Here is a 25,588-nt window from a genome sequence, read left to right on the forward strand (position 1 = left end):
GCATTTTATTTATGTATTCCATGCTCGATCTAAGATTCACCAAATACATGTTGGATACTATAAATACAGTACATTGTGAAATTCATCAGCGTCTCGCCCTGTCTTCTCTCCGTCAGGCTGTATAAAATACTTCCAACCATACACTCAGCGGCTCCTACATCTTGCCGTCCTGTGCTGCCTTTTCACCACCACCAGACCGCCTGTACGACTGCTTGTACCTTAATGATCTTTCATCTCAGGTCAATTTGTGCGCTCGTGAAGATGTAGGCAGCCTGCATGACCCGAGGAAGCTATGCCGTTAGAGCGAGGCTTCGTAAGCAGACGTCCGCATTTCGTCGACTTTGAAACTCTGCTTACTCCCTTCCCTTTGATGTAGTCGCAGTTCAAAGTTCCTGCCTCTCCTGCTGCGCGCATCCTAACACTTCCTTTTTTGGATGGGAAAAAGACATTCACTCCGCAAGGCAAGAGCGACGCACAATTGGTCCTTCGTCCCTCCCTCAACGACCACCAAAGGGCAGCGTAATTCTCTCGTGCGCGTTCGTTACATGTCAAGTAATCACACCAAAATAAACCTCTGCACAGGCCTAACTACACTGAGACAAGGAGACGCATAGCAGCCACTAGCACAACGTTCTGGTACCTTGAAACGGTCAGAAACGTGTTCCGCCCAGCTTGTCGATCCGCAACTTAGTCTTACGTCACATCAGGGCAGGCGCGCCTAGGCCAATTGCACCAACTGCGCCTTCTTCATTGGTGCACAACAACCATCAATTACAGGGCAAGGGCATCCTCCGTACTGTAGAGTCGCAGTTTCCTCAAGGGCCGTCGTCATCCCAGCCCAGCAGCTGATCCTCCTCAATCTGACGAAACAAGCCACTTCTCCTCCTTCCTTGCTGACGCCTCGCTCCTTCCTTTATTACCTGAAATGTCATCGTCTCCAACGCTCCTTCTTTCCTCACCGTCTCTACACTACCACCACAACTTCCCATTATCCCCTTCTCACAGTCTCTCATCCTAACTCCCCGCATATTCCAAAATGGAGCAAATTCAACAGCTGAAACGCCGCACAACAGACCTCCTCCAGTCGCTCCCGGAGACGCTCTCGCCGACCAAGACCGCGTTTGGCAATATCTTCTCGTCGTCCCAGACCGCTGCCCCTCAGGATGACTCCCTAAAGGGCACCTGGCAGCGCGTCGCCATTCCATCGCTGCCACGCTCTTCGTCCTCGATCAATGTCGTGGCCGGCACCGCTTACGTCTTTGGCGGCGAAAGCGTCAATGCGCGCAAACCCGTCGACAACGTTATGCACGCACTGGTCCTGCCGACGGGCAGCGCCTCCGCCGACTACTATGCCATCAAGGCGGCGCCGGCCAAGAAGCCTGCGGTACCAGAGGCGCCCAAGCTGACCATCTCGGAGCCGCCGCCGGAGTCGGACCCTGTCGCCATTGTCGAGCCGCAGTTGGTGACACCGGACAGCACAGTCAGCGGTGAGGAGGCGGAGACGGCGACCACAACCACTGGCAGCGAGGGGCAGGGGGAGGCGGCCGAGGCGGTCGGCCTCGACAGCAAGGATGCCAAAGGCAAAGGCAGGGCCACCGAACAGGATTCGACGGGTGCCGTCGACGAGATCCCGCTGCCGGGCCCGGCGCTGGGCGATGTGCCGTCACCGCGTGTCGGGCACGCCACGGCCGTTATTGGCAACCGCATCTTCTTATTTGGCGGCCGGGGCGGGCCGGACATGAAGCCGCTCGAGGAGCGTGGCCGCGTGTGGGTGTTTGACACCAAGACGCACACCTGGAGCTTCCTGGACCCGCTGGCCCCGTCGGCGCCGGTGCCGCTCCAGGCCGTGCCCGAGACGGGCCACGCAGCCACAGTGGCCACGACGGCGGCGGCGCCCTCGTCGGTCAACCGCCCCATCTTCCCCGAGGCCCGCAGCTACCACGCGGCGACGGCCTCTGATTTGCCGGCCAGCGCCGACGACCCGCTCTCGTCGTCCTTTGCCAAGCGCGGCCGTGTCAGCAGCTGGAAGGAGTGGGTCGAGGGTGACATGGCCGAGGTGGGCACGCCGCAGCGGCCCATTGTGGGCAACATTGCCGCGCGCGCCCGCGACGCCGACAGCGACGGCTATGGCACGTTCATTGTGCACGGCGGCTGCCTGGCGAGCGGTGGCCGCACCAACGACCTGTGGGCCTTTGACGTGCGCACGCGTGTGTGGCAGGCGCTGCCGTCGGCGCCTGGTCTGCCCCGCGGCGGCACGTCCATCTGCATCAGCCGCAACCGGCTGTACCGCTTTGGCGGCTTCAACGGGTCGACCGAGGAGGGCGGGCGTCTTGACTTTTTGCAGCTGGAGCTGAACGCGCTGACGGAGACGAGCGTCGACGACGCCGACGTCACCCTGGCTGCCAAGGGCGCCTGGCAGAGCATTGTCGCCGAGACCAACCCCGTCGTGTCCAACACGGCGTCGGTCGCCGCCGACTCGGCCGCGGCCGAAGAGGCGACGGCCGGGCGTGGCAGCGATGCTGCGCCACTGGTTTCGGGCGCCACCTGGCCCGGCGACCGCTCCGTCTCGAGCCTCGAGACCATCTCTGCGGGCGGCGGCTGGGAGTATCTGGTGCTGGCACTGGGTGAGCGCACGCCGAGCGGCACGGGCCACGAGGCCGCCGGCACGTTTTGGCGCGACGTCTGGGCCTTCCAGGTGCCCTCGGACAACTTTAGCGCGGCCAGCGTGTCCAATGCCGTGCGCTACGTGCTGCCGCGGCGGCTGTTTGGCGGCGCCTCGGGCGCCGGCGAGGGCCGCTGGTCGCGCGTGGTGACGGCGCCCTACGACGCGGATGACGACACGGCGGGCGAGGGCCCAGAGTTTGGCCCGGAGGCGCGCGGCTGGATCGCGAGCTCGCGGATTGGCGAGCTGGAGGAGAACGGCATTGTCATCTTTGGCGGCCTGAACGAGAAGAACCAGCGCCTGGGCGATGCCTGGATTTTCCGCCTGGGTGCCGATACGCGCGAGTAACGATGACTTGGAATTTTACTTTTATTACGATTTGGCGTGTTTTGCTCTGTTGGACCGATTTTAGCTTGATATCTATGACATCGTTTGGGTCGTAAATTGAATATGAACGTTCGACACCGATGGATGACGCAGTGATGGCATAAAATGCAATACATGATTTTTAGCATTTGGTTATATACAAGACAGCTCGCTACTTCCTGGCGCCCATCTGATCTGTCCTCGTGCTCTGTGACTGTTCACTCACGCTGCCTTTGCAGTAGCATCCAGAAAAGTACACCTCACACGCATGGCCAACTGCCATAGTCTGTATTCCACAGTGCATATCCCCTATTTTCGGCCATCTTCGTCCCCTACAGGTCACTCCGGGTCGTCTCCGTGCCCCACGGCTTGCTTGTCAGCGACGTCAGGCCTGCGCTGTTCTCGCAGGTGTCGCGGCCGGACAGCGGGCCCGCCTTTGGCAAGGGCGTCTTGCCCGTCGTGTCGAGCGCCGACGCCTTGAGGCCGTCCAGCAGCGCCTTGACCGTCTCGGGCGTCAGGTCCTCGTAGTAGTCGTCGTTGATCTGGATCATCGGCGCGTTGACGCACGCGCCCAGGCACTCCACCTCGATGAACGTAAACAGGCCGTCCGCCGTCGTGTGGCCCGCCGTGATGCCCAGGTGCTCTGTGATCGCCTTGACCACAGCGTCGCTGCCGCAGCCTCCGAGCTGGCACGGAGTCTATAAAAGAAAAGTCAGCTTGTACTCACTCATCTTCCTCTTCTTTTGTCTTTTATCGCTTTGCTCACTCGCATCTCCTCTTCTTCTGTCCTCGCTCGCTTCGCTCGCTCGCTTCTTCTGTTGTTTTCCTCGCTCGCTTCGCTCACTCGCTTATTTTCTTTCCTCGCTCGCTTCGCTCACTCGTTTCTCTCGTTGGCGCTGACTTACCGTCGTGCATGCCTGGACAAAGAACTTGCCCACCGGCGTCCGGTTGTACATTGTGTAAAACGACGCCACCTCGTAGACGCGCATGGGCGGCATCTCCAGCAGACGCGCCACCTCGTTCATGACGCTGATGCTCGTGAAGCCGTGCTGCCGCTGGCCGACATCGAGCAGCGGCATGACCGCGGCCTTCTTGTACTGGGGCGGGTAGCGCTTGAGGATCTCTGCAATGACCTGCTCGTTTTCGGCCGAGAACTTGAACGGCAGGTCGGGGTTGTTGTCGGGGGTGTGGCGGTGCTGACAAACGTTAGTATACCAACAAAGCAAGGAATCGATCAAGAGAAGCCTCCTTAATGTAGACTCACCACCATGAGGGTATCACTGGCCCTCCGGGCAGAGGCGGAGAGGGCACGGATCTGCATGGGCTTTGCGGCAGTGGCGGCAGCAGCCGCCAGTGCCGGGTGGGGAGCGACGGTGCCGCATGCGGAGCGGACGGCGAGCCGCAGGGCGGTCGAGGAGATACGCTTGGCGGCCATTGGAGCGGTGGTGTGTAAAGTCGGAGAGGGGGGGTATAACTGATGGCCGTCGAGGGTCGTTGAAACGTTCTGGAAAAAGGCTCAAGCGAACGAGAGACGCCGGGGGCCGAGGAATTGAAGTCGCACGTTTAGGGCCGACTGCCAAAACAAGACAATTGGATCCGTCGCCGGATACCAGGTGGACCTTTGGTGCGCGCTTGTGGTCGTGGAGGATATGGAAATCTACCAGCGCTCCAGGTCGTGAGCCTCGTCTGTCGATTTTCCCATTCGACTACGGTTTGGAAGCGGCCGGGACACTAGCTTTGCTTTGTCGGGCCCTTGCCAGATCAAATTGGGAGACTGTGATTGGTTGAATTATGGGCCTTCAACAGTGCTTAGTAATACTCTCTTACGGGGTGGTATATGCAACTATAGCTATATAATATGCATATATAGGGGTTATGCGAAGACGGCGGCGATGTTGACGGCGAAGGTCTATGTACTCATTTGGAAGAGAGAAAAGCATGTGGCAGCCATATTTCGATAATTCATATGTCTGCTGGCTGTTTTCCGACAGAATCCAATTCACAATACCCAAATCCGGTCACATTCGGTGGCATCTGAGAATCACCGCCTCTCTCGAGAGAACGCTTTTGATGTGGAAATCTGGAGGTTGATGTAGACAGAGGTATAATAGGTAGGCTTTGCAAATAACTTGGAATTTAAAACATTTTTCGCAAATTTTCCTTGCATTTTTTGTTTCATATTTAGCAGACCGGTTTTCGCCTCGAAAATAGAAGTCTTATGAAAACTAATGGCAGATCAAGAAAGTAGCATAAACTCTAGGACTCCAGTTTGGCAACCGTATATTCGTTTTGTTCTCTCCTAAACTTACGTCTTGCGTCTGGTACTCAGGTTGATATAACCGATACTAACAACGGCGGGTGGCGGCACAGCGAGGAGCGTGCCAAAGGCGGGCGTTTTGGGTAAATGGAGCAGGCATTGGATATATGAGAAATGCTCTCCAACGGGTGACGTTCCGGTGCTGCAGAAGAGGCGCAAGCTCCGCGTCCAAGCACGGAGCGTAGTTTGCAGATCCTGGGAGGCAACAGTCAGGATTTGATTGTTGTGCCTAGCGCTTGTCATTCTTTATTTGACTTTATCCTCGGCGCTCCATTGACCAAAGTCGGCCAGCATGGCATTTGTTGGCAAAACTGGTTTTCTGAATACCCAGAGACCGGTACAAGATAAGACAATAAGTAGAGGGCAGAGTTGCCAAGTGTGGTGTGGCTTTGCATATGCCGCTGCCTGGTTCTGCGAATTGTCAAATAACCAACAATCGTGTCCTTCTCACGAACCGGGATCGGGGCCACAACTTGCATAGAACTGTTCCCGCTGAATCGATCCGGTGAATGCAGTTTACTAAAATATCAACCACGAAACTTCAACGAGAAAATAGAATTGTGTAGAGAAGATGCAGGAGCTGCGGAAGACAACAAACGAGGCGGTTGACCATAGAGGTGCATGGCTAGTTCACTCAAAGCGCCAAAAGCCGGCAGACATAACAGAAATACGACATATGGCAATGCGCACAATTTTCTGGTCGACGGACTTCCTGTGTTTCCGTATCTCTGAACTAAACACATTATGGACGGGCCATCTGTCCCTTTGTGAGGGAAAGGAAGAAAGAATTCAAACGACAGTATTTGTCTTTCCCTGTCCAGCATTCCTGAAATGAAAACAAGATCTTTTTTGTCCATTTTCATGTCCGCAACAGTCCGCGCTCTAATAAACTGTCCTGACCATATATGTCGTATTTCTACACCTCTTATTTGCCTCTCGGACCTCTTGGTCGAGCCGTCTTTATCAAAAGGAAAGTCTAGCCTCCCATTATGTCTAACCAAATCTCATATCTCTCTGACTGTCCGAGTATCCCTCTCTCCCCCTCTCCATGACCCGCCCAAAGCATCCACCCTTCTTCCGCCCTGCATGTCGTGTTAGTGGTGCGCTTCGAGCGCCTTGACGGAGGTGACCATACACCTTTTCGTCATGCCTGCTCCCCCCCCCCCCCCCATATCATTGTTTCCCTCACTTCAACGACTATATATGAGCTCGCTGTCATGCCGTTTGCCCCTTTGCCTCCCGGCTGGGCCTGTTTTTCTATTCCTTTTTGGTCTTGTTCCTGCGTCTTTGCTTCCCCTACTCTCTCGCTTGTGTTTTGTTCCTTTTGCCTGTTATTGATTTCTCACGTTTGTCGCGTTTTTTGCAAATTAAATGCAGCGTTGTTGGTTGTGTCGTTTTCATCCTCTTTGCCTCTCCCACGTTTCTTTTAATTACTCGTCTGTTTTGCCTGCCTTCCTTCTCGCTCTCCTTGCCCATTCAGTTTCTACTCCCGCAAGATCTCCAAGAGCGTCGCTTGGAAGCGGCTGGTCCAGGGTTATGTCATGATACCCATCTCCCGTCTCTGTAATATACCCCTAACGCGCCTCGACTCGACGTCAATACATATAAACGCCGGCGACATTTCTTCTTCTTTTTGGTTTCCACTGCAGATCTGGCATCTGTAGATCCGTCTCTCATTTTCAGCGGCAGTCTTTCTTTACCATTATCACCGTGTCTTTTTGCTCTTCACACTTTTTCGATTCACTCCTTTCAACATGTACACCGCGTCTCTCCTCGCGGCCGCGGCCGTTCTCCCCAACCTGCTTGTCTCCGCCACTGCGCCGCCCAGCTATCCCGGGTTCACACTCATCTGGAACGACACGTTTGCCGGCGCGGCAGGCACACCGCCCAATGCCAACAACTGGAGGACCGTTACCGGCTACCTCAACCAGAACAGCGAGGCCGAGGTCTACTCAAGCAGCACCAAGAACCTCCAGTTGAGTGGCAGCGGCTCCCTTCAGATTGTGCCCCTCAAGGACCCCCAGTCGTCCGGGCCGGGCAGCGGCTGGACCTCGGGCCGCGTCGAGTCTGTCGGCGGCTGGCTGCCCGCGGCCGGCCAAAAGACGCGGGTCGAAGGCCGCATCCGCATGGGGGACGGGCCCGCCGGGACCAAGCAGGGCATCTGGCCCGCCTTTTGGCTGCTGGGCGAGGCCATCCGCACGGGCACCAACTGGCCGCAGTGCGGCGAGCTCGACATTCTGGAGCTGCGCAACGGCGTGGCCACGGGCTTTGGCACGGCCCACTGCGGCACCACGGCCAACGGCGGCGTGTGCAACGAGCCCTCGGGCCGCGGCGCGACCGTCGCCGTTCCCGACCCAGCGGCGTTTCACACGTGGACGATGACGTGGGACCGCACGAGCAGCGACTACAAGGCGCAGACCATCCAGTGGGCGCTGGACCAGACGGTCTACTTTACCCTCGCGGGGGTGCAGCTCGACGAGGCGACGTGGCGGACGCTGGCGGCGAGTGGCTTCTACATTGTCATGAACGTGGCCGTGGGCGGCGATTTTCCAGGTGCGCCCAACAGCGCGACCCAAGGCGGCGCCGCCAGCCAAATGGAGGTGCAGTACGTGGCCGTCTACGCGACAAATTGATGGACTGGCCAAAAGGCGTCTCTTGTTTTCTTTTTTTCTTTTTTTTTCTTTTTTTTTTGGTATATCCTGTCTGTGGAAATACGTGAAAATCCATTTTTTACGGTGTGTGAAATCAAAACTGTTTTCCCCTAATATTTGGTTTCGTTTTTTTTTATCTTTATTTTTTTGATTCTTTCTTTCGCTTCTCTTGAATACTATAATGCACATTGTTCTCACAAATACACTACACCGCGACATTTTGTTTGCACTGCATGGGTTCTCCTGTTTCTTTCATTTCAGTTCACGACGGACTCACTTGGGTGAATTTCACGTTTTAAATGGTTGGATATTTCATTATTTCATCGTCACCAACACTCGACCTTTGTCAAGAATGCAACATTTCAACTCCAAGTTCCTCAGTCAAATCCGAGCCGAACAATCAAACAAATGCGAGAAGGGGTATCATGGCGGATGCAATATGGCCCAAATCCAGCATCAAAGGTGAGCAATGACGCTTATGTTCGTTTCTTCGTCCCTTTCTTTGGTACTTTTGGTTTCCAACTCCCTCCTCACTTGCACCAGCATCAGTCATCGTCATCTTCAATCAACAGCATCAACAGCATCAACACAACATTCATGAGCAAAAAAAAAATTGCATGTTTTTTTAGTCTTCTTCCGCCAGGGCTTGCTTCTTCAAAAGACGAAACGTCGGACAGTCTTTTTTGTTGTTTTCTCTTCTTTCTCCTCTCTTTTTCTCTTCCCTCTCCCCATACTACACTTTCCACTTTCGTTTCTCTTGGCCTCCCCTCTTCTCCTTTTTCTTGTTTCCCCCAATCGTGATATTCCGTTTGTTGGACCCGAGAAAAATTTAAAAAAGTTGTTCACTGCGTCGTGTACTTTTCGTTTCGCGTTCGTTCAGAGAATCAAATCAAAAAAGAGAGGGTGGAAAAAAAAACCGTTGACGCCGTTGAAAATCGCAGGATCACGTCGAAAAGAAAAAGGATATTATGCCAATACCGAAAACGAGACGATGTCAAAAGAGACATAAAAAGGGCGAGAAAGGGGAGAGACGTGCGAAATCCCGACAAAAAGGGCGTGGCAAAACAAAGCAAAGAACGAGGTATTGGGGTTGTCTTTGAAAAAAGACGGCGAAACGATCACAAGCAGCGCACAAAAAGAGTCGAAACCCCGAACAGAAACAGACAGCCCTTAGGCGAGCGAGAATCGACAAAACGAATTCGGCGACAACAGGAAGTGCGACGCAACATGTTTTTTTGTTGTTCATGTACGACGCCTCCAATGGCGTACGGAAATCAAAGGACTTCCGCTGCGCTTGCGTTGAATGTCATCGCTGTTGCCAGGCGCCGAATTCCTCTCCATCAAAACTGCTTGTTCAGATATTGCCACCTAAGCAACAGGGGCAATGGGTGCGACGGGGGCAGGGGCCGCAACGTTGTTGGCATCAACCGGGATCTGGGCGATCGGCACTTCGGCGGTGCTAGGGATGTCGGTAGTGGTGTTGTTGGCCTGGTTCTTCTGCGGGCAGTCACGCGAGATGTGACCAGCCTCGCCGCACTGGTAGCAGGTCTTGCCGGCAGTGTTGAGGGGGCCCCCGTTAGGGGCAGTGCAGTCACGCGAGATGTGGCCCAACTTGCCGCAGGCGTAGCACTTCATGGCCTGAGCCTGGCAGTCGCGGGCGAAATGGTTAGGTCCGCCGCACTTGTAGCACGTGGCAGGGCGCGGGCCACCGGACACGAAGCCTCCGCGGCCGTAGCCGCCGTAGCCGCCACGGGGAATCATAGGCACGCCACGGCCAACGCCGGCAGCGTTGGGAGCCTGGCAAGCACGGGCCAGATGGCCGGGCTGGCCGCAGTTGTAGCAGCGGCCGCCGGTGGAGGCGCCGGTCAGGCGCAAGGTCGGGCAGTCCGCCTGGACATGGCCGAGGCCCTGGCAGTGGTAGCACTGCTTGGCATCGGTCGTGCGGGGCAGGGGGCAGCCGTTGGACTCGTGGCCGGGCTGCTTGCCTGAAAAGGAACGTAATGTCAACAATTGCTTCTGTAACGGCGCAAGCGCGAATTGGTATTTCGCTTTCTCGTTTCATCCACTTACAGTTGTAGCAAAGACGCTCAGCGGAAGAGCAAACCTCGGCGTAGTGGCCGACGTTGCCGCACTTGTAGCAGGCACGACGAGAGAGAGAAGACATGATGTATGTGGGTGTGAGAGGTCTGCATTTTCATGTTAGTGGCAAATAAAAAAGTGAGGTGCACCAATGTTCTCCGTCAGAATCCAGAGAGTCCCATCCGTGTGATCCAAGCTTGTGGCGATGTGTAATGTAAAGGGCAGTGTTCAAATTAAAGAGGTGCTGTGCAGTGCAGTGACGTGCGATCCCGATCAACAGCCCGAACTTCGTTGTGTAGATTAAGTTGTCCCGATCAGCACAACTCGTCGCACACGGCTTGCCTTGTCCACCCACGACTTTCAGGATGCATGAGGCGCATGAGCCTGTACGACATCGCCTCGCACTGCAATTCTCTGCCGCTGCTCTGCCAGCTGCCATTGTGGCATTGAGAGAAGACCGAAGTCGGAGGCGTCTTGAAAACGTGTAGCGAGAAAGCGCTCTCAGCGCAAGAGTCTCCGTTTCAACGGAGATGAGAGCCATATGAGATGAAGTGGAAGGACCTCGGTAGAGCGCGTTCACAGGGAGGCGGGAAGACGGTGCATAGTGGGAGCACAGAGAAAGAGGGATGGATGCAAGACGTGCAGAATGCGGCTGGAACCCCAGTCCAAAGTCCCGATAGATTGGTTGGCTGCATCCTTTTGGCAGACAACGTGGCGCGACATTGTAGTGGCGATGACCAAAACGACGACACGGCGGTGCCAAGTCCAGTGTATTTGCTGACGCAGTCGAAGATAGAGACAGTGGTGAATCGCATACGTTGTTTGTGACTGTGAGTGCGCGTCTGCAATCCCAGGCAGTTGAGGCTCAAGTCAAAGCTTGTCGGTACCGAAGCGGCCGCGTTCCCAAGCGGGCGTGAGACGGGCGAGGAAGCCACGCCGGCATGGTCACACGGTCGGAGAATAGGCGCGTTGAGTGCGAGGCTGTCGACTGTGCGTCGTGACGAGGATACGCAGATCCAGATGCGGGAGGCGAAACATGACGCGCTCCAGGCCAACAGCTATCGCAAGGAAGACGACGGTGATGTGGTGGGCGCAGAAGTGGTGCGAGGTAGATCGAGAGAGAAGCGACGGCGAGAGTATATGCAGTGACGGGGGGAGAGAAGATACTCAAGGACGAGAGAGGAGGGGGATATGGAGAGATCAGAGAGATCGGAGAGATCGGAGACGGACGGAGAACAAAGGATCAAAAGGAACAAAAGGAACAGGACAACAAACTGAGAAGAGGGCGCGACAAACCTGAGGACAAAATACCCTGCAAAAAACTATTCCTTCCAAAAACTTCGGCTTCTTCGTCAACTTCTTCCGACAGCAACACCGACAACAACCCAGATAAGGATGTAATGTATGGTGAAGAGCAAAATGATGGAGATGTGGATGTCGAGAAAAAGAGAAAGGAAGAGAGGGAAAGGAGGAGGAAGACGTAGGAGAGGGAAAGAGGAGGGGGAAAAGGCAGGAAGGGATATAAAAAAATAAAAACGACACTAAAACAGCAGTTTAGAAAAATGAATAAAAAATTATGGGAAAGAGGCGACGAGCGACTAAGACGACAGGTTTTGGGTTTTTTGTGGGGATGGCCACCGCCTATGGGGGAAAGTTGAGGAAGGAGGCGACCAGTAGTATGGCGGCGGCAGGCGAATAGGAAAGAGCTGGTAAGTCTCAGTTGCGCGGGCATCCGCGACTACGGAGCAAAAGGTGAGGAACGGAAGGGGCGAGACGTGAAAGGCGGGCAGCAGGTGCGCCAGTGGCAGGGGAGAATCTAGGACGAGGGAAGAGAACCCACAAACACAAAAGTGGAAGGAGCAACTGGAAGGAGTGCTCAATTTGAGATACCCAGCGGGTACCGCGGCCTCGCGAAATATTGGCGCTAAGTTCAGCCCATAGTCGAGGTACCGTGCGGGTCACGATTGTATGGGTGCCATTGCCCGTCGCCCATTGCCCTTGCCTTAAACACCTAGTCTGCTGTGGCGAAGCGCCGCCGATGCGGAAAGGACAGGCCCTCAAAGCTGGGATGCACTTGCCTCGACTATCGTGTTGTAGCCGAGGGACTCACAACGGGCAAGTACTGATCCAAGCCGAGAGACTGCACTTTCCCTCTTCATGCGCTCGTTGCGTTGCGCGTTTCTTGCCCACTGTGTCTTTGCAACTGGACTACAACGCACCTGCCATCTTTGTCCTTCGAGCCTGGCCGATGGTCTCTTGTGCCTGTTCAGTACTTTTTCATGGAGAAGTTCTGCCCCCGTTTTGATCTCTTCAACCAAACAATTGCCAACATGCACCTCTCCCCACCTCTGCGTGCGCCCGCCCAAGCGCCCTGTCGCCGCTACATTCGGAGTAGCTTGGCAGCCGACTTGGTCTAGTGCGCTGTGATGTTGCTATGGAAAGGCCAAGTTGAGGCCAAAAGACATATCATGCAAGGGAAACAGAACACGAAAGACGAGAAAGCAACATGGGGGTGTCTCCTGTCTCTTGTCAGGTGCCGTGCCTCTCTTCCCCCTCATTCTCATCAACCCACACACCACCCATGCTCCGAGAACGTTGGTTGACAGAACACTCCATCGACTGTGGGACGAACCGGCAAAGGGGATTCGCTGAGCTTTGTGGTAAAGTTGAGACGGAATACATCCCAGTGGGTCGGAGCGCGCGTGGGCTCTTTTTTTTGGTTTGTTTTTTAACCAGGAGCGTCTGCGCTGTCACCGGTCTACTGTTTTATTGGGGCTAGTCTAGAGGATGAGGTGTGGCCAGGCCCTGTCAGGCCGCCTGCACAGTATGTTTGAAGGCGACAGGTGGACGGGACAGGGGAGAGAAGTGAACGATACAAGAAAAGCACTGACTGAAAGCAGAGTTGGAGGGCATCGTTGGGTCGCAAGCGCGAAAGTTCAGCACACACACTGACACGGCATAGCTCTCCGACATTGTGATATACAAAAACAGCCACCAAGTGAATCAGTTGATCGAAAGGAGCTGACCATCATACCAGCACACAGCAAGCTCACTTCAGTTCTTTCAAATTAGCCCCCGCCCCTTCTCAGGACAGCCATACATGGCCACGGTTATTGGTCTGCTTCGTGTATCGAAACACTTCACCATGATAGAAGAAGCGGTATTGGCCCGCTTTGGGCTAACGGACTCAATGCGTGGCCCCCCTTCCCACGGCACGTTTCTGCTCACCGCCGAAAAGAGGCAATAGGACGAAAGTGCAAGAAAAGAGGATCGTCACCGAACGAGTGTTTGACGATGCATTCAATAGGGTCGCAGGGCAGCACCTTTGTTTACTCCATACCTGCTGGTTTTGGCGCTAGTCCCGATCTCTTGTCGAGTCTTGTCTCCCCACCACTCATAGCACACGGGACGAACGGAATATGGGAATATCGACTTGATGGTACCGAGACGGTTGTAAGCACCAGCACGAGTTGAAACAAAGCGTTCTATTCGATTCTGCAGCCAAACGTGCCGCGCCGGCTCGAGAGTACCAGATGAGGCAGATTTGAGTATCGTGACTCTCAAAATGAGTCTACGTTGTAGTAAGACATGAGTGTCCTATTTTGGTCCGTTAACAGAAGCAGTGCTATCAGCTTCGGGCAGCTCTCGTTTCCACGTTTTGCTTCCTGACACCAGACGCCGATGTAGGCGATGTCAGTGTCCACTTTTTTCTTTGAGAAATGAGGTCTCTTGACAACCAGCCGACCGTTCCAAGGGAAGAACGAGACTGAAACTCGCCGGTGCGCCGCGGATCACATAGCCAAACACTGACTTCTCTTATTCTTCGGTTGGCTTGGGTAGTCTGTCAGACATCCGGTGGCAGCAAATATCCGTTGCCAACCTTGTGCACGAAGACGTGTGAAGAGGTCGAAGCCGTCAATACCTTACCTCTGAACAAATACATCAAAAATAAGGAACGGCGATGTATTTTGATCGCATGCTACAAGTGGTAGGCAATCCCCGGTGCCGATGCATTGTTCATTTCAAAGGACAGCGAGAGGGATATAAACTAGTCGTCTTCACTTATTTTGTGACCCAAATCGTGGCCATCTTTGTCAAAACGCCATGTGCTAACCGCTCTATGCTGTGTCAAACAGGTATAAAAATCAAACCCAAATCATGTCCCGTGCCCCCGTCCCGCTCCCTAACAAAAACGACAGAAAAATCAAAATAAGTTAAGACAAAACAATGAACGCTCAATTTGTTACAGATGTATAACTACACAGCAAGGTGCTCGTCAATTCTCGTCTCTCGCCTTCACCACGCCGGTCGCGGTGCCGTACGCCCCGCCTCGGACGGGTGCTGAGGCAGCGGGATCTCGGTCGTTGGTGCCATGGAGCGTGGCTGGGCCTCGACAACATACTGCACGCCGTCATCCGACATGTACGACGGTGGCCGTGGACTCTGGCGGCCGCGTGTGCTGGCACCATCGCTGTCGTCACGAGATTGGTGGTGGTGGGTGCTGCTTGTCCTGCTGCTGCTATCGGAAACACTGCTGGCGGCGCCGCCACGCATTGTGGCACTTCGACTACGGCTGCTGCGGCTGCTCCTGCTGCTGTTGCTGCTATTGCTGCTATTGCTGCTGCTCGCCTCTGTTGAGCGCGTCGTCTCGCTGCCTCCGGTGGTTGTCGTTGCCGCCGACGGCTGTTCGTTGCGCTGCCAATAGATGCGGTTCGGATCCACACGCACGCTCTCCCGCCACAAGCCGTACGCTGGTGGCTGCATCTTGGCGGTGACGCTCTCGAGGCCCGCTGCCTCTTCGTCGCGTGCCAGCACCACGCGGATGGGCTGGTTGGGGATGGCGTAGCCGCCCGGGCCGTACATGTCCGGCAGGCCCGCGGGACCACCACGGCGGCGGCGACGGTACTGCTCCTCGGCGGCCTCTTCCTCGGCGGGCGACATTGGGTGGAGTACGATGAAGCACAGCCGGATGAGGCCGTGGGCAAAGAAGATGGTGGTGCACAAGAGAATGAGGATGAGGAGGACGGCAAATTCGGTGTTGTAAATGTTCTTCGTCATGTAGAGGGCCAAGAAGACGCCGACCATGAGCGTGAGAAAGGTGCCCGAGACGAACAGGCGGAGGATCTGGGCGCGCATGCGGCGGGACTTGATGTAGGGGAAGCAGAACAGGAACCGCTTTGGTGGGGCGTTTGGGTCGGCCGGCCCGCGTCCTGGGTAGGGCGGCGAGACGCCCATGTCGACGACATACTGTCGCTGGTGTCGCTGCCGCCGGCCCGACCGGTTCCCGCTGCCACTGTGGCTTCGGCTTCCGCTTCCAATTCCGTCGCTGTTTTGCCGGTTCTGTCGCCGCCGCCGCCGGCCGTCGTCGGCCATGTTCGCCAGGTGCATCTCGGCCGGATCCGCCCCCTCGAAGCGCCGCCGCCGGCCTCGTCGGCGGTCGTCCTCGATCCTCCCTTCGCTCAGGCTGCTGCCGCTGCGGTGCCGACTGGTGGCAACGTGCTGGGCCGGCACGATGGGCCCAGGCTCGGAAATGCCTGTGGGAGGCACAGCTGGTGTCGCTGCCGTTGTGGTCGTGGAGGTGGTAGTACCATTGGCCGTGCCCGGCCGGGACGGCGGGCCACTCGAGCCTCGTGTCCAGGTTCGTTGCAGGTTTGGCAAGTGCAGGCGAGTCGAGGGCAAGGACGGCATCCCCAGAGAGCCAAATTGTGGTGTTTTGGGCGAGACGATTTCGTCATTGTCCGTCGTGGCGCTGCCGGCGTGACTGTTTGTGGTGTAGTGGCTGCTCGTCGGGCGGGGCGCCGCGCGGCCAAAGGAGGGCATCGATGGCATTGAAGGCATCGACGGCATCGACGGCCGTGGCAGATCGGCGAAGCGGCGCAGGACGGCACTCACTGGTGACGAGCGGGCTGTCTGGGGTTGTGCCATGTTTTGCTGCCGCATTTCGGGCTGCTGTGGCTGCTGCCGCTCTTGTTGCCGCAACTCCTGTCCACGAGCTTGTTGCCGTTCTAGGTCGGCCTGTTCGGCCTCGGCCTGCCGCCGCAGGAAGTTCTGGCGTGCATTGCGGAAGATGTCCATAGCGAGAGTGGAATGATGTGAGGCTGTACAGGCACCAGTGAGAGAGATAGAGAAAGAGTGACGGAGGCGGGGAGAGAAGAGCGGCTATGGGCGTCCTAATTCGAGACTTTCATGCTTTTTTGAGGTGTCCTGCACGCCTTGCTGTCGTTCTCTTGCGGTGTTCGACTGTTCTTAACGCCAATGCCTCCTCGAGCTGCCAGGCTGTCGTGATGTTGTCAGTCGTCAACCACGAGGCGTGTCGAACGTACTTTGTCGAGTCTCACGAACAGCGAGTCGTAAAGCGGTTTTCTACAAGTGGTAACCGAGGAAGAAGAGGAAAGAAAAAAGAGGGAAAGAGAGATCGGAGAGGTTCTTGGAGGTGAGGATAGAAAGAAAACAAAAGAAACAAAAAGGCCAAGACTTGAGAGTCGTTTGTAGAATGTGGGAGGGCAAGGGAGTAAGAGAATGAGTGATGAGGGCCAATGAATACCAGGAGGCCAAAAACCTGTGACAAGGTCTGTCCTCAAGACGGAGTTGTCATCCAGGAAAAAAAGAGACAGAGAGAGTGAAAAGAGAGCGTGCGTCTGGAAGTGTCAGGAAATAGTGAGGGAAAGTGAGAAACAGGGTACGAAAGGAGAAGGGGTGGGAGCCTCGTTTCGGAAAAGACACTGGACTGCCGCAGTACACAGGAACTGAGAAAAAGAAAATAATGAGAAGGGGAGCAACGACAACCAAAGAATTGGAAAGAAAAAAGGCCGAAAATGGGTAGGAACAAACAGAGGCCTTTTGCCAATGGATTATGCTTTGGGAAGCAGGCGAAACAATGTATGCAGGTACGCACACACACGGCGAGACTAATACGAACATATCCAATACAACACACCAACTTGCACATGAAAACGTAAGGAGAACACAGAACACTGCTTACTACCGCAGTCTGAGGTTGCGCCCGCTCGCGCCGTCTCCTGTTTTGGGTTCGGATCTGCACTAGACGAAGAACACAAAAGACGCCAAAGCAGCTGTGACGGAAACACGGCTTCGACAGAGATACTACGGGACCCTTTCAATACAACGTACTCGGATGGGTGTGGGCTGCGGTCGGCGAGACGATGTATGCGAGGACGAAAACGGCAATCGGCAAGCAGGGGAATGTGAGGAACAGTACGTCGTGAGTGTAGAAAGAGTCACGAATACAGAATACGGACAGCAGAGAGGGAGGTGTCGCAGTAGTCCGTGATAGAGCACGAAAAAGAAGTGCAAAATTGGGAAATAAAGTGTACGATGCGTGAGGGACGCCAGGAATGCAGACTGAGACAGGGGTGAGCAACGTCGCAGTAGGGGGCCAACAGCGTCACAAACCCGGAAAAGGAATAGGCTTTGGCAGGAGACTCGAAGACGGCAAGCAACGGCGAGAGTGAGTGAGAAAGACAGCTCTGTACCGTGCTTTCTTCCACTGTATCTCTGCACTCTATCTCCTGTATGTCTCTTTGTCCATTTTTGCCTTTTCTTTTTTTGTCTTTTTTTAACATCACCACTTCCAATTTTCGTCCGCCGGTTCATGGCGCTGGCTTTGGAATTCATCCCAGTGTATGTCGTAATTCCACTGCGATCTTTTGCTGCGGTGTTTGGCATGTGAGAATATGAAAAATGCCTGTCATACGTAGCACTGTTGCAGTATGAAAGTTGCTAGTTTTATCCTGCATAAGCTTTGTAAGATACAAGCTGACAGGGTAACCGCCGCTATCGTCGTGGCTGCTTCCTTCAACTGGACTGGCTGCGACACAGGGCTGAACTGCCCATGGCGCCTTCTCCATGCATGTGAGAAGCCTGCTGAGCACTAGACATTTAAGGGAAAGCACGACCACGTTCAAAGTCAGGGGAAGCACAACAACGGCAGGAGCAAAGGACGATCACTCCTGAGGCCGCGGAGGACGGACAACGGACAGCCAATAAAGACGAAAGACCACAAAGACTCTGAAAGACTGAAGACGGGAGGGGAGACCAAGATCCAAGTGAGTCGCAAAATACAACCAGAAAAGGGGGCCTCGAAAGGGGGGGATGAGTTGGTTTCTGCGACACGGCTTATGGTTTGGGGGCTGTCGCAGCATGGATCAGGAAATCAGGAACGAAAGGGCAACGACAACAGGGAAAACTGGGGATCGGAATCGGAAACAGAGTGAGAGTACGAAATACTGCGCACAACATACAAGGGCACACAAATTGAACGGTGCGGCTTGGACGTTCTTCTGAAGTGAGGGTGGCCATGTCGATGCTCTTGCCTAATTGATGCAGGGGTCCGCGGAGTGTGGGCGTTTGTCGTGTGTTTCGGGTTCTCTTTGGGGGAAGGAACGGGACTGGGCTTGAGCCTCTGCCCGTGGGCGCTAAGACCCTTCCTTTGGAAATGGAGACCTGCCAGCCAATCAACATGCAGCAATGAACCTGAGCTCTAAAGACGAGGGAGATGTCCGGAAACGATACGAATACCGTTGCCAACACTCTCATGCCAGTGCTTCATGTCGACTGCGCCTCACGTAACAGGTGTGTTTACGCAGTGTGACAGCTACTGGTTTCTCGACGGTTTGACGCTGATAGAGTCCTAGAGTCGTAAAGAGGGGGGAAGAAGGAAGAAAAACGATTGATGCCCGCGCCAAGCACGACAAACCAACATTGACAATGTCGTACACCGATGAATTGGGAGACAACAGGGACATCGCGTCTCAAATAAACGTGTGATTAGGAAAGACATGCACGCTCTATGAACCAAATATATCATCACGATATGCCAGAAAACGCCACAAATTACATACAGCACATTGTACCCTTGAAGTGCTCTCCAGAGGGCTCGGCCACCAGTGCCAGGTCGGGTAGACCGCTCCCAACTGGTTCGAACGCGGCTCTGCCCATGTCCACGTATCCCGTACACCCTCTTTGTATCTGAAGGCGACACGTTGCAGGCGTCATGCAGCTTGGTGGAAAGAAGATGCCTCGCCATGAAATCACATGCACCAGTGCCGTTCCGTTGTTCGACCAGACATATCTTCTGCACTCGCCACTTGCCAAGGCATAATGGATGTGCCGTCTGTGCCTATTAAGCAGAAACAAAGCCGGGCCATAATGTACTGAAGATCGCACACGCAGCCTGAACTGGCAACAACATGTACCAACCAAGATGTCACTCGTTTCCCTTGTTGGTGGTTGACGTCGTCAACAACTGTCATGGCGAGGTTTCTTGTAGACAAGATCCATACACGGCAACTTGTCCTGCTTGGCTGCGCAGCCGTCACTTGTATATAGCGGCACGGACTCCCACCGAGGAGAGCCTGGTGCTGTTCTCGATCCGCGGCCTTGCTTGTTCCTTGGCAGCCTCGTCTAGACCAGGTCACCTGGCGCCGGATCATATGTAGACATTGCCAAACCATCTCGATCAGGTCAACGCAGACCCAGACTTGGCTGCGTGTCGCTACGTCATCGTTCTTGCCGCGCGGCATGTCGGTCGGCCAGGAGACGTGACGGTGGTGCCTTATTTCAGCTCGCCGAGCATCAGCGTCCGGTCAGACGACGCAGAGAGAACTAGAGCTGGTTAGTCGCTATGAAGTAAACATAACCATTTGTACATTCGGCAACGGGGGCGGGGGCCATCAACTCACTGATCGGCTCGTCCGAAGGCGAAAACTCCGCCGCGTTGACACTGCCCTTGTGGCCCGGCAGCTTATACAGCAGCTTGCCATTGTCGCTCGACCACACCACCACTGTTCCGTCGCCCGACCCGGCGGCAATCCGCTTGCCCTGCGGGTCCCAGCTGGCGTGCGTCAGATTTTTGTCCACCCCCGGCTGCGCGCCGTCAAACGTCCGTATATGCCGCTCTGTCGGCGCAAACGGCCGAATGTCCCATGTGCGCGCCGTCGCGTCCATGGAAAACGACAGCAGCGACTGGCTGTCGGGCGACACCCGCAGACTTGTGACGGTGTCCTGGTGCCCGTGCAGTGTGTACACCACCGCCTGCTTGCGCACGTCCCACACCTTTATGTCGTTGTCGATGCCGCCTGCGTACAGCTCGTGGCCCGCCTCGGCAATCGCCACCGCGGTGATCGGGAAGTCCGTCTGGATGTAGTCGGCCGCGTTCTTGGTGCGCGGGTCCCAGATGCCCAGCGACCCGTCGTCGCTGCCGCTGTACAGGATCTCCTCGCCGCGCTTGCTAATGTCCAGCGCGTTCACCGCCTCCTCGTGGCCCACGTACCGCCGGATGCGCGCGCCCGTCATCAGGTCCCAGCTCGCCAGGTGCGTGTCCGCCGACGCCGAAAACAATATGTCCGCGTCGCGCGACCATTGCAGGTCCAGCACGGCGCTGCGGTGGCCCGTCAGCACGCCGTAGTTTTCGCAGTCGCCGTACGTGCGCCACAGCAGAATCGACCGGTCCATGGACCCCGACGCCAGCAGGTGGCCCGCCGGGTCGAACTTGGCACAAAACACCTCGTCGCCGTGGCCCGTCAGCTGCATCACGGGCGCCTGCAGCCCGCTCGTGCGGGGCTGTGCCTGGATCAATGCAGTGCTGCCCGGCCCGCTAGAGCTGCCGCCCAGGTTCGGCCGCTTCACCAGCTGGCTGCCGGGCTGCGTCGCCGATGCTCGTCTCTTTTCCGACATTGTGGGGCATGCAAGTGCGAGAGCGCGAAACAGGCGAAGCGTAGCGTGTCGGCCAAACAAACGGGTAATGTCCTCTGGAGACGCGAGCGTGGTTGTGGACGTAGTCGGGTCGTGTCGTAGTAGCGAACGTTGGTTGTCGTTTGTTTGGTTCACGTCGTGCCTGGTTGAAGCTCCGCAAAATCCAATTTTCCTTTGGCCGTCCTCAACTTTCGCGTTGCGCCAAAAAGGAGCAAGGCCTTATCGGTGAATAAAAGTGGGTCGTGTTCCTTATCGCCCTCCCCGCCAGATGGCAGGAGCACTCGAGCCCACTGGACAAGGCAGGCACGCATTACACCGCCAGCGAGACAATCGGCTGCCGAGAGCTCCCCCATTGCAACATCGACGACCGACAACGACCACAGCGCCCGCGACGTTGACGACGATACCCCTGCGAACGACGGCACTGTACCTTTCTTTGACGAACCATCCCTATCGCATCCGTAACACAGCCGCGCCCAACCCTGCGTCGTCCGGCACAACTGCACCGCGCCAGACTCCAGGGCCTCTGGTGTTGGCCGCCGCATACGGAGGAGCACAATGTCTGCCGCAAAGGCTGCCCGCGTGGGCGAGGAGTGGGTACTGCGCATGTTGCCTGTGTGGAAATGGATACCGGGCTAACCTCGCCAGAATCTGGAAGACGCGGATAGACAAGGTCAATGCCGAGCTGGTGACCCTCACCTACGGCACCATCGTCGCTCAGCTATGCAAGGACTACGACAATGACTACATTGAGGTCAACAAGCAGCTCGACAAGATGGGCTACAACATTGGCCTGCGCTTAATAGAGGACTACCTCGCAAAGTCGGTGTCCATGAAGCGCTGCAACAACTTTCGCGAGACGGCCGATATGATTTCAAAGGTGCATTCCTTCCCTTATATGTATCCTACATCCTTCTCTCCCTTTTGCCCTTGTCCCTTTTGCCATTTTGCCATTTTGTTCTCCCTCTCCTCCCCCGCTGACGCCACCTCGCGCCTAGGTCGGTTTCAAAATCTTCCTCAACACCACGCCCATCATCACCAACTGGACCTCCGACGGCAAGCAGTTCTCCCTCGTCTTTGACGAGCTCCCCCTTGCCGACTTTGTCGAGCTGCCCGACGACGGCCGCGCCCAGGACGAGCTGTGGTACTCCAACATCCTGTGCGGCGTCCTTCGGGGCGCCCTCGAAATGGTCCAGGTCCAGGTCGAGGCCCATTTCATCAGTGATGTCCTGCGCGGCAACGACACCACCGAGATGCGGATATCCCTGATCCGCTACATTGACGACGAGCTACCACCAGAAGATGACTAGAAGTGGGGGAGGACCCATGCGGACAAGTACAACCATGGCAAGCATGATACAAGCAAACAGGTATCGGACTCTGTGGTAGCAAAGGCAGTGTTTAACCGGTTCCTGAGCCTCCACGAATAATCGCACTCCAAATGCATCCTATGTTGCATGGCGGGTACAGAGGGAACGGAAGAAGTGGAAGAAGTGGAAGAAGGAGAAGTCAATTCATGCAGACACCGTTGGTTACTGGCCAACCAATCTTTATTTTATTTTTTTTGCGTATGTACTATGAGCTTTAATCGTTGAATCTACGAAGGGCAAAGCATAGCGTGGCAAACTCGTGACGTTAACAGTGTTGAAGATATGGCACATGGCCGTTTAAGAGGTGTAGCATTCCAATCGTAATACCTAAAAATGAACAGCAATTTCCTGTTGTTTGTGTTTATTATATATATAGAAGAGAAATAAAGGGCAGATAGGAGAAAAAGAGACAGAAAAGTGCTCTTTAAATATTTCGTTTTTTGATTGTTTAGGGAAATTATGTTCAAATAAAAGTAATCCTTGTTGCTAAATAAATAAATAATGCTAGGACGTTATGCCGGTTCGAATTTTATTTTGATATTTCAAAAAACTGAAAATGAGATAGTGGTAAAGCAAAAAAAGGTTTAAATCCTGTCAGATGGCAACTTACAGCGTATGGCCCCAGACTTCAGATCCTTATCCGGAACTCTGTTGCGTTTGCTCCATGACTAGCATGAAAGGTCACTGCCTTTTTTGTTTCTCGAAGCGAACCAGAGCAGAAGGCATCTTGTTTAGCTGAAAAGGGAACAGATTGTCGCGTAAACCTCGCAAATGTTACGTAACGATAGGGCAGCTCTGGGTTCCAAAGCCGAGGCTGCAGAAGTTGTCTAAGATACTTCAATAGCCGTCTGCATTTTGGTGACATTTCCAGCTTTTGTTGGTTTCAAATTATTGTCTTTGCGGGACGCCCTAGGTGAAAACTGATCGGGCGATATGAGCTAATGCAAGGTACGAAATACATGGCAAGTGAAGTGAGAGCTCGACTTACGCTGGTCAGGTCCGGCCGTGGGGCCAAGCAGGCGTAGGAGGCAATATGGCGGCAATGGGGGCCGTTCCGACGCAGCCTCAACCGGCATTCTCTCGATGGTCGTCTCAAAGTTTATAGCCAACAAAGAACCAAGACAACGAAATAAAGACGAGGCCATCGTATGAGCCGTTTTATGCCTAAAATAAACGGACTGCACAAAGCGCGGAAATAAAGTCCATGGATGAGTTGGCATGCTTTTGAAAATATGTTAACAAAACGAACGAAGTGTTCAACACCCATTCAACTATTTACAACCCCTCACTGGTTCTCAAGCTCCTCTCCAGCCCTCTCATGTTGGGCACTGATGAAGCATATCATTCACCTGGTATACTTCTTGCCGCGATGACAGCTCCGAATGCAAGCGCGCTCCGCCCAGACTTTGATCCCTGAGCTCTGCCACCCGTTAAAATAGTGTGACAGCAGCCTCTAACGTCTGGAGCCTTAACTACGCCGTCTTTGGCACAAGCATTTTTTGTTGTTTTGGTGTGCCAGGCTGCTGATGGCCCCTTCTTTTGCTCGCATTGCCGGGTAGTCTAGGCCTGAAGCAGCGAAGACCTGCAGGCGGCGGTCGATCAATGTTGGTTGACCAACCTCCCAGCCCACGGCCAACTGGCCAAGCCAAGGCTGGCCTTTGAGCCTTATTGGCCTGCCCCCCATATTTGCTACCCAAAAGCTTTTGTCAATTCGTGCTTCACAGCAAGCTCCTGGACCTGATCTTCACCAAACTGGCTGCTGACTTCACTTCGTATCTTATCTCGAATGGAAGCAGTGCGTCACTGCTGCTCAGCTGACAATAGCACTTACAAGTTCTTTTGTAACGCCAAGCACCGCTGTGGACAAGCAACCATGTGTCGCGTTTCGGCCGTAGATGCGGGTTATCCCTCAGTGTTGTCCTCCGCCGCCGGCGAATCGATCCCCCGTGTCCGCCAGCGCAGCACAACGTGCACCCCGTTTCGCCCCAATTGGTCCGACAATGGCTCGGCGCATGCTGCACAACCCGTCCCTGCGTTTGCTGTGCCAGGCTTTCTCCACCAGATGTTTTCCTGCTCTTGTTTCTCGTTGTTTGCCGGCCCCGGTGACTTTGGGCAGTCAACTTGTTTGCTTGCCTTTGCTACCAACGGGGATGGTCGGCTTTTGCGGGCGTCCGCAACTCCTCACAAGGAATGCACTGCTAGAGAGACTCGTCCGTTGGCGACGTTGCTGTCGAAAATAGGACCCAGTGGCTGTATACGTTTGTGCGACATAAGGTGCTATTGAGGTGCTTTAGTCAACCGATCTATTGTCGTTCTATTGTCTACGGGTAGGGGCAGCTAATGCATAGTCGACTTTATGAGGAAGGAACCAACGAGGCTGCAACAGCCGGGCCACAGATCACAACGCCAACATCACACAAACACGCACAAAAAACTCGAATTCTCAGAAATACACCGGACGTAGACAAAGAAGCACAAAACACACACGTGCAGATATCAATTCTTGCATTGTAATTTCGGCGCGGTCGCCATCGTTGCCAGCGCCGAAACAGTCACGGCGTGGCCAATTTACACACTCCTTTTGGCCTGAGGCATCTATACATGTAAATGGACAGCGCTAGTCCCTATTTGGACAATACGGCCTTACAATCCAGGCATCGGTACTGGATCTACGCATGCCATCCCCACTCCTCCATTCCTTAATCTGCGCCCGCGCGAGGGTTTTCGCACATTAGCCCATCGCAGTCCCCCCTCCTCCTTGTTCTCTCCCAGCGCCCCGTCAACCCCTAGCAGCAAGCCATACTACCCCCTGCAGGATTGGAGAGATAGAACAGCAACACCCGAAAATTAAAAATCGGCTGTAGAAAAACAGGGACCAAAAGCTACCGTACAGCAGCCCTTTAGCAGCTTTCTCAGCGGCCGCTAGCGGTGTCGCCCACTGCGCCTGCCATTTGCAACGTTTTCCCTTTACATTGTTCCCAGGCAAGAGCCCTCCATGTGCTGTCTGCTGTCTGCTGTCCGCTGCACGCTTTCGCTATGCAGTCCTTCGCTGCTTCCACCCAGCGCCTCCCAACCCCCGTTTGCTCCTTCCCTCCGTTCCAAATTCCTCTCGCACATCTCGACCTTCCCTTTTCTGTTTTCCCCTTCGCGACTGCCCTGTTTCTCCTTCCTGGTATCGATTCGCTTCTTCCTTTCCTTTTGGTTTCCTCCTCTCTTTTGTTTCTCTTCTTTTTCCTCACCGTGCCGACACTTGCTTTGATTGACGACGTCGCCTTTCCTCCCCCTATTAATGTGTTCGCCTTCGTTCGCCCGCGCGGTTCTGTTCGCAATCGACCGATCCGCTTAGAGATCGAGTTGTGGGCGTGGCCCCAATCCAACGCAGCAGAGGCTCAGGCGAGGCCACCGGCATCGCGAATGAGCTGACGGAGAA

At 55.0% G+C, this 25,588-nt stretch overlaps 9 protein-coding genes across 9 annotated transcripts; 5 read left to right on the forward strand and 4 right to left on the reverse strand.

Annotated features, from left to right (window-relative positions):
• Window positions 1-1,036: 1,036 nt before the first annotated feature.
• SPSK_08814 (kelch repeat protein) lies at window positions 1,037-3,010 on the forward strand (the record flags this gene model as incomplete). The annotated part of the gene is made up of 1 exon (XM_016735401.1): window positions 1,037-3,010. The coding sequence occupies one exon, from the start codon at window positions 1,037-1,039 to the stop codon at window positions 3,008-3,010; it is 1,974 nt and encodes a 657-aa protein (XP_016587397.1).
• A 350-nt stretch (window positions 3,011-3,360) lies between these two features.
• Window positions 3,361-4,463, reverse strand: SPSK_09478 (NADH dehydrogenase (ubiquinone) flavoprotein 2; the record flags this gene model as incomplete). The annotated part of the gene is made up of 4 exons (XM_016736050.1): window positions 3,361-3,726; window positions 3,795-3,896; window positions 3,934-4,224; window positions 4,293-4,463. The coding sequence occupies 4 exons, from the start codon at window positions 4,461-4,463 to the stop codon at window positions 3,361-3,363; spliced, it is 930 nt and encodes a 309-aa protein (XP_016587398.1).
• A 2,636-nt stretch (window positions 4,464-7,099) lies between these two features.
• Window positions 7,100-7,978, forward strand: SPSK_09669 (endo-1,3(4)-beta-glucanase; the record flags this gene model as incomplete). Its single annotated transcript, XM_016736241.1, has 1 exon — window positions 7,100-7,978. The coding sequence occupies one exon, from the start codon at window positions 7,100-7,102 to the stop codon at window positions 7,976-7,978; it is 879 nt and encodes a 292-aa protein (XP_016587399.1).
• A 1,386-nt stretch (window positions 7,979-9,364) lies between these two features.
• On the reverse strand, window positions 9,365-10,160 carry SPSK_09726 (cellular nucleic acid-binding protein; the record flags this gene model as incomplete). The annotated part of the gene is made up of 2 exons (XM_016736296.1): window positions 9,365-9,981; window positions 10,067-10,160. The coding sequence occupies 2 exons, from the start codon at window positions 10,158-10,160 to the stop codon at window positions 9,365-9,367; spliced, it is 711 nt and encodes a 236-aa protein (XP_016587400.1).
• Window positions 10,161-10,621: 461 nt separating this feature from the next.
• SPSK_09617 (uncharacterized protein) lies at window positions 10,622-11,559 on the forward strand (the record flags this gene model as incomplete). The annotated part of the gene is made up of 3 exons (XM_016736189.1): window positions 10,622-10,845; window positions 10,930-11,183; window positions 11,222-11,559. 3 exons carry the CDS (start codon window positions 10,622-10,624, stop codon window positions 11,557-11,559), a joined length of 816 nt encoding a protein of 271 aa, XP_016587401.1.
• A 2,812-nt stretch (window positions 11,560-14,371) lies between these two features.
• SPSK_08943 (uncharacterized protein) lies at window positions 14,372-16,150 on the reverse strand (the record flags this gene model as incomplete). The annotated part of the gene is made up of 1 exon (XM_016735527.1): window positions 14,372-16,150. The coding sequence occupies one exon, from the start codon at window positions 16,148-16,150 to the stop codon at window positions 14,372-14,374; it is 1,779 nt and encodes a 592-aa protein (XP_016587402.1).
• A 3,499-nt stretch (window positions 16,151-19,649) lies between these two features.
• On the reverse strand, window positions 19,650-20,770 carry SPSK_09465 (Prp8 binding protein; the record flags this gene model as incomplete). The annotated part of the gene is made up of 2 exons (XM_016736037.1): window positions 19,650-19,705; window positions 19,777-20,770. The coding sequence occupies 2 exons, from the start codon at window positions 20,768-20,770 to the stop codon at window positions 19,650-19,652; spliced, it is 1,050 nt and encodes a 349-aa protein (XP_016587403.1).
• Window positions 20,771-21,056: 286 nt separating this feature from the next.
• Window positions 21,057-22,098, forward strand: SPSK_09524 (TRAPP complex core subunit BET3; the record flags this gene model as incomplete). Its single annotated transcript, XM_016736096.1, has 2 exons — window positions 21,057-21,668; window positions 21,787-22,098. 2 exons carry the CDS (start codon window positions 21,057-21,059, stop codon window positions 22,096-22,098), a joined length of 924 nt encoding a protein of 307 aa, XP_016587404.1.
• A 3,096-nt stretch (window positions 22,099-25,194) lies between these two features.
• SPSK_10034 (uncharacterized protein) lies at window positions 25,195-25,581 on the forward strand (the record flags this gene model as incomplete). The annotated part of the gene is made up of 1 exon (XM_016736596.1): window positions 25,195-25,581. The coding sequence occupies one exon, from the start codon at window positions 25,195-25,197 to the stop codon at window positions 25,579-25,581; it is 387 nt and encodes a 128-aa protein (XP_016587405.1).
• Window positions 25,582-25,588: the final 7 nt, after the last annotated feature.

Source organism: Sporothrix schenckii (assembly GCF_000961545.1).
Source record: "Sporothrix schenckii 1099-18 chromosome Unknown Cont44, whole genome shotgun sequence".
In the NCBI taxonomy this organism is placed as follows: Eukaryota; Fungi; Ascomycota; class Sordariomycetes; order Ophiostomatales; family Ophiostomataceae; genus Sporothrix; species Sporothrix schenckii.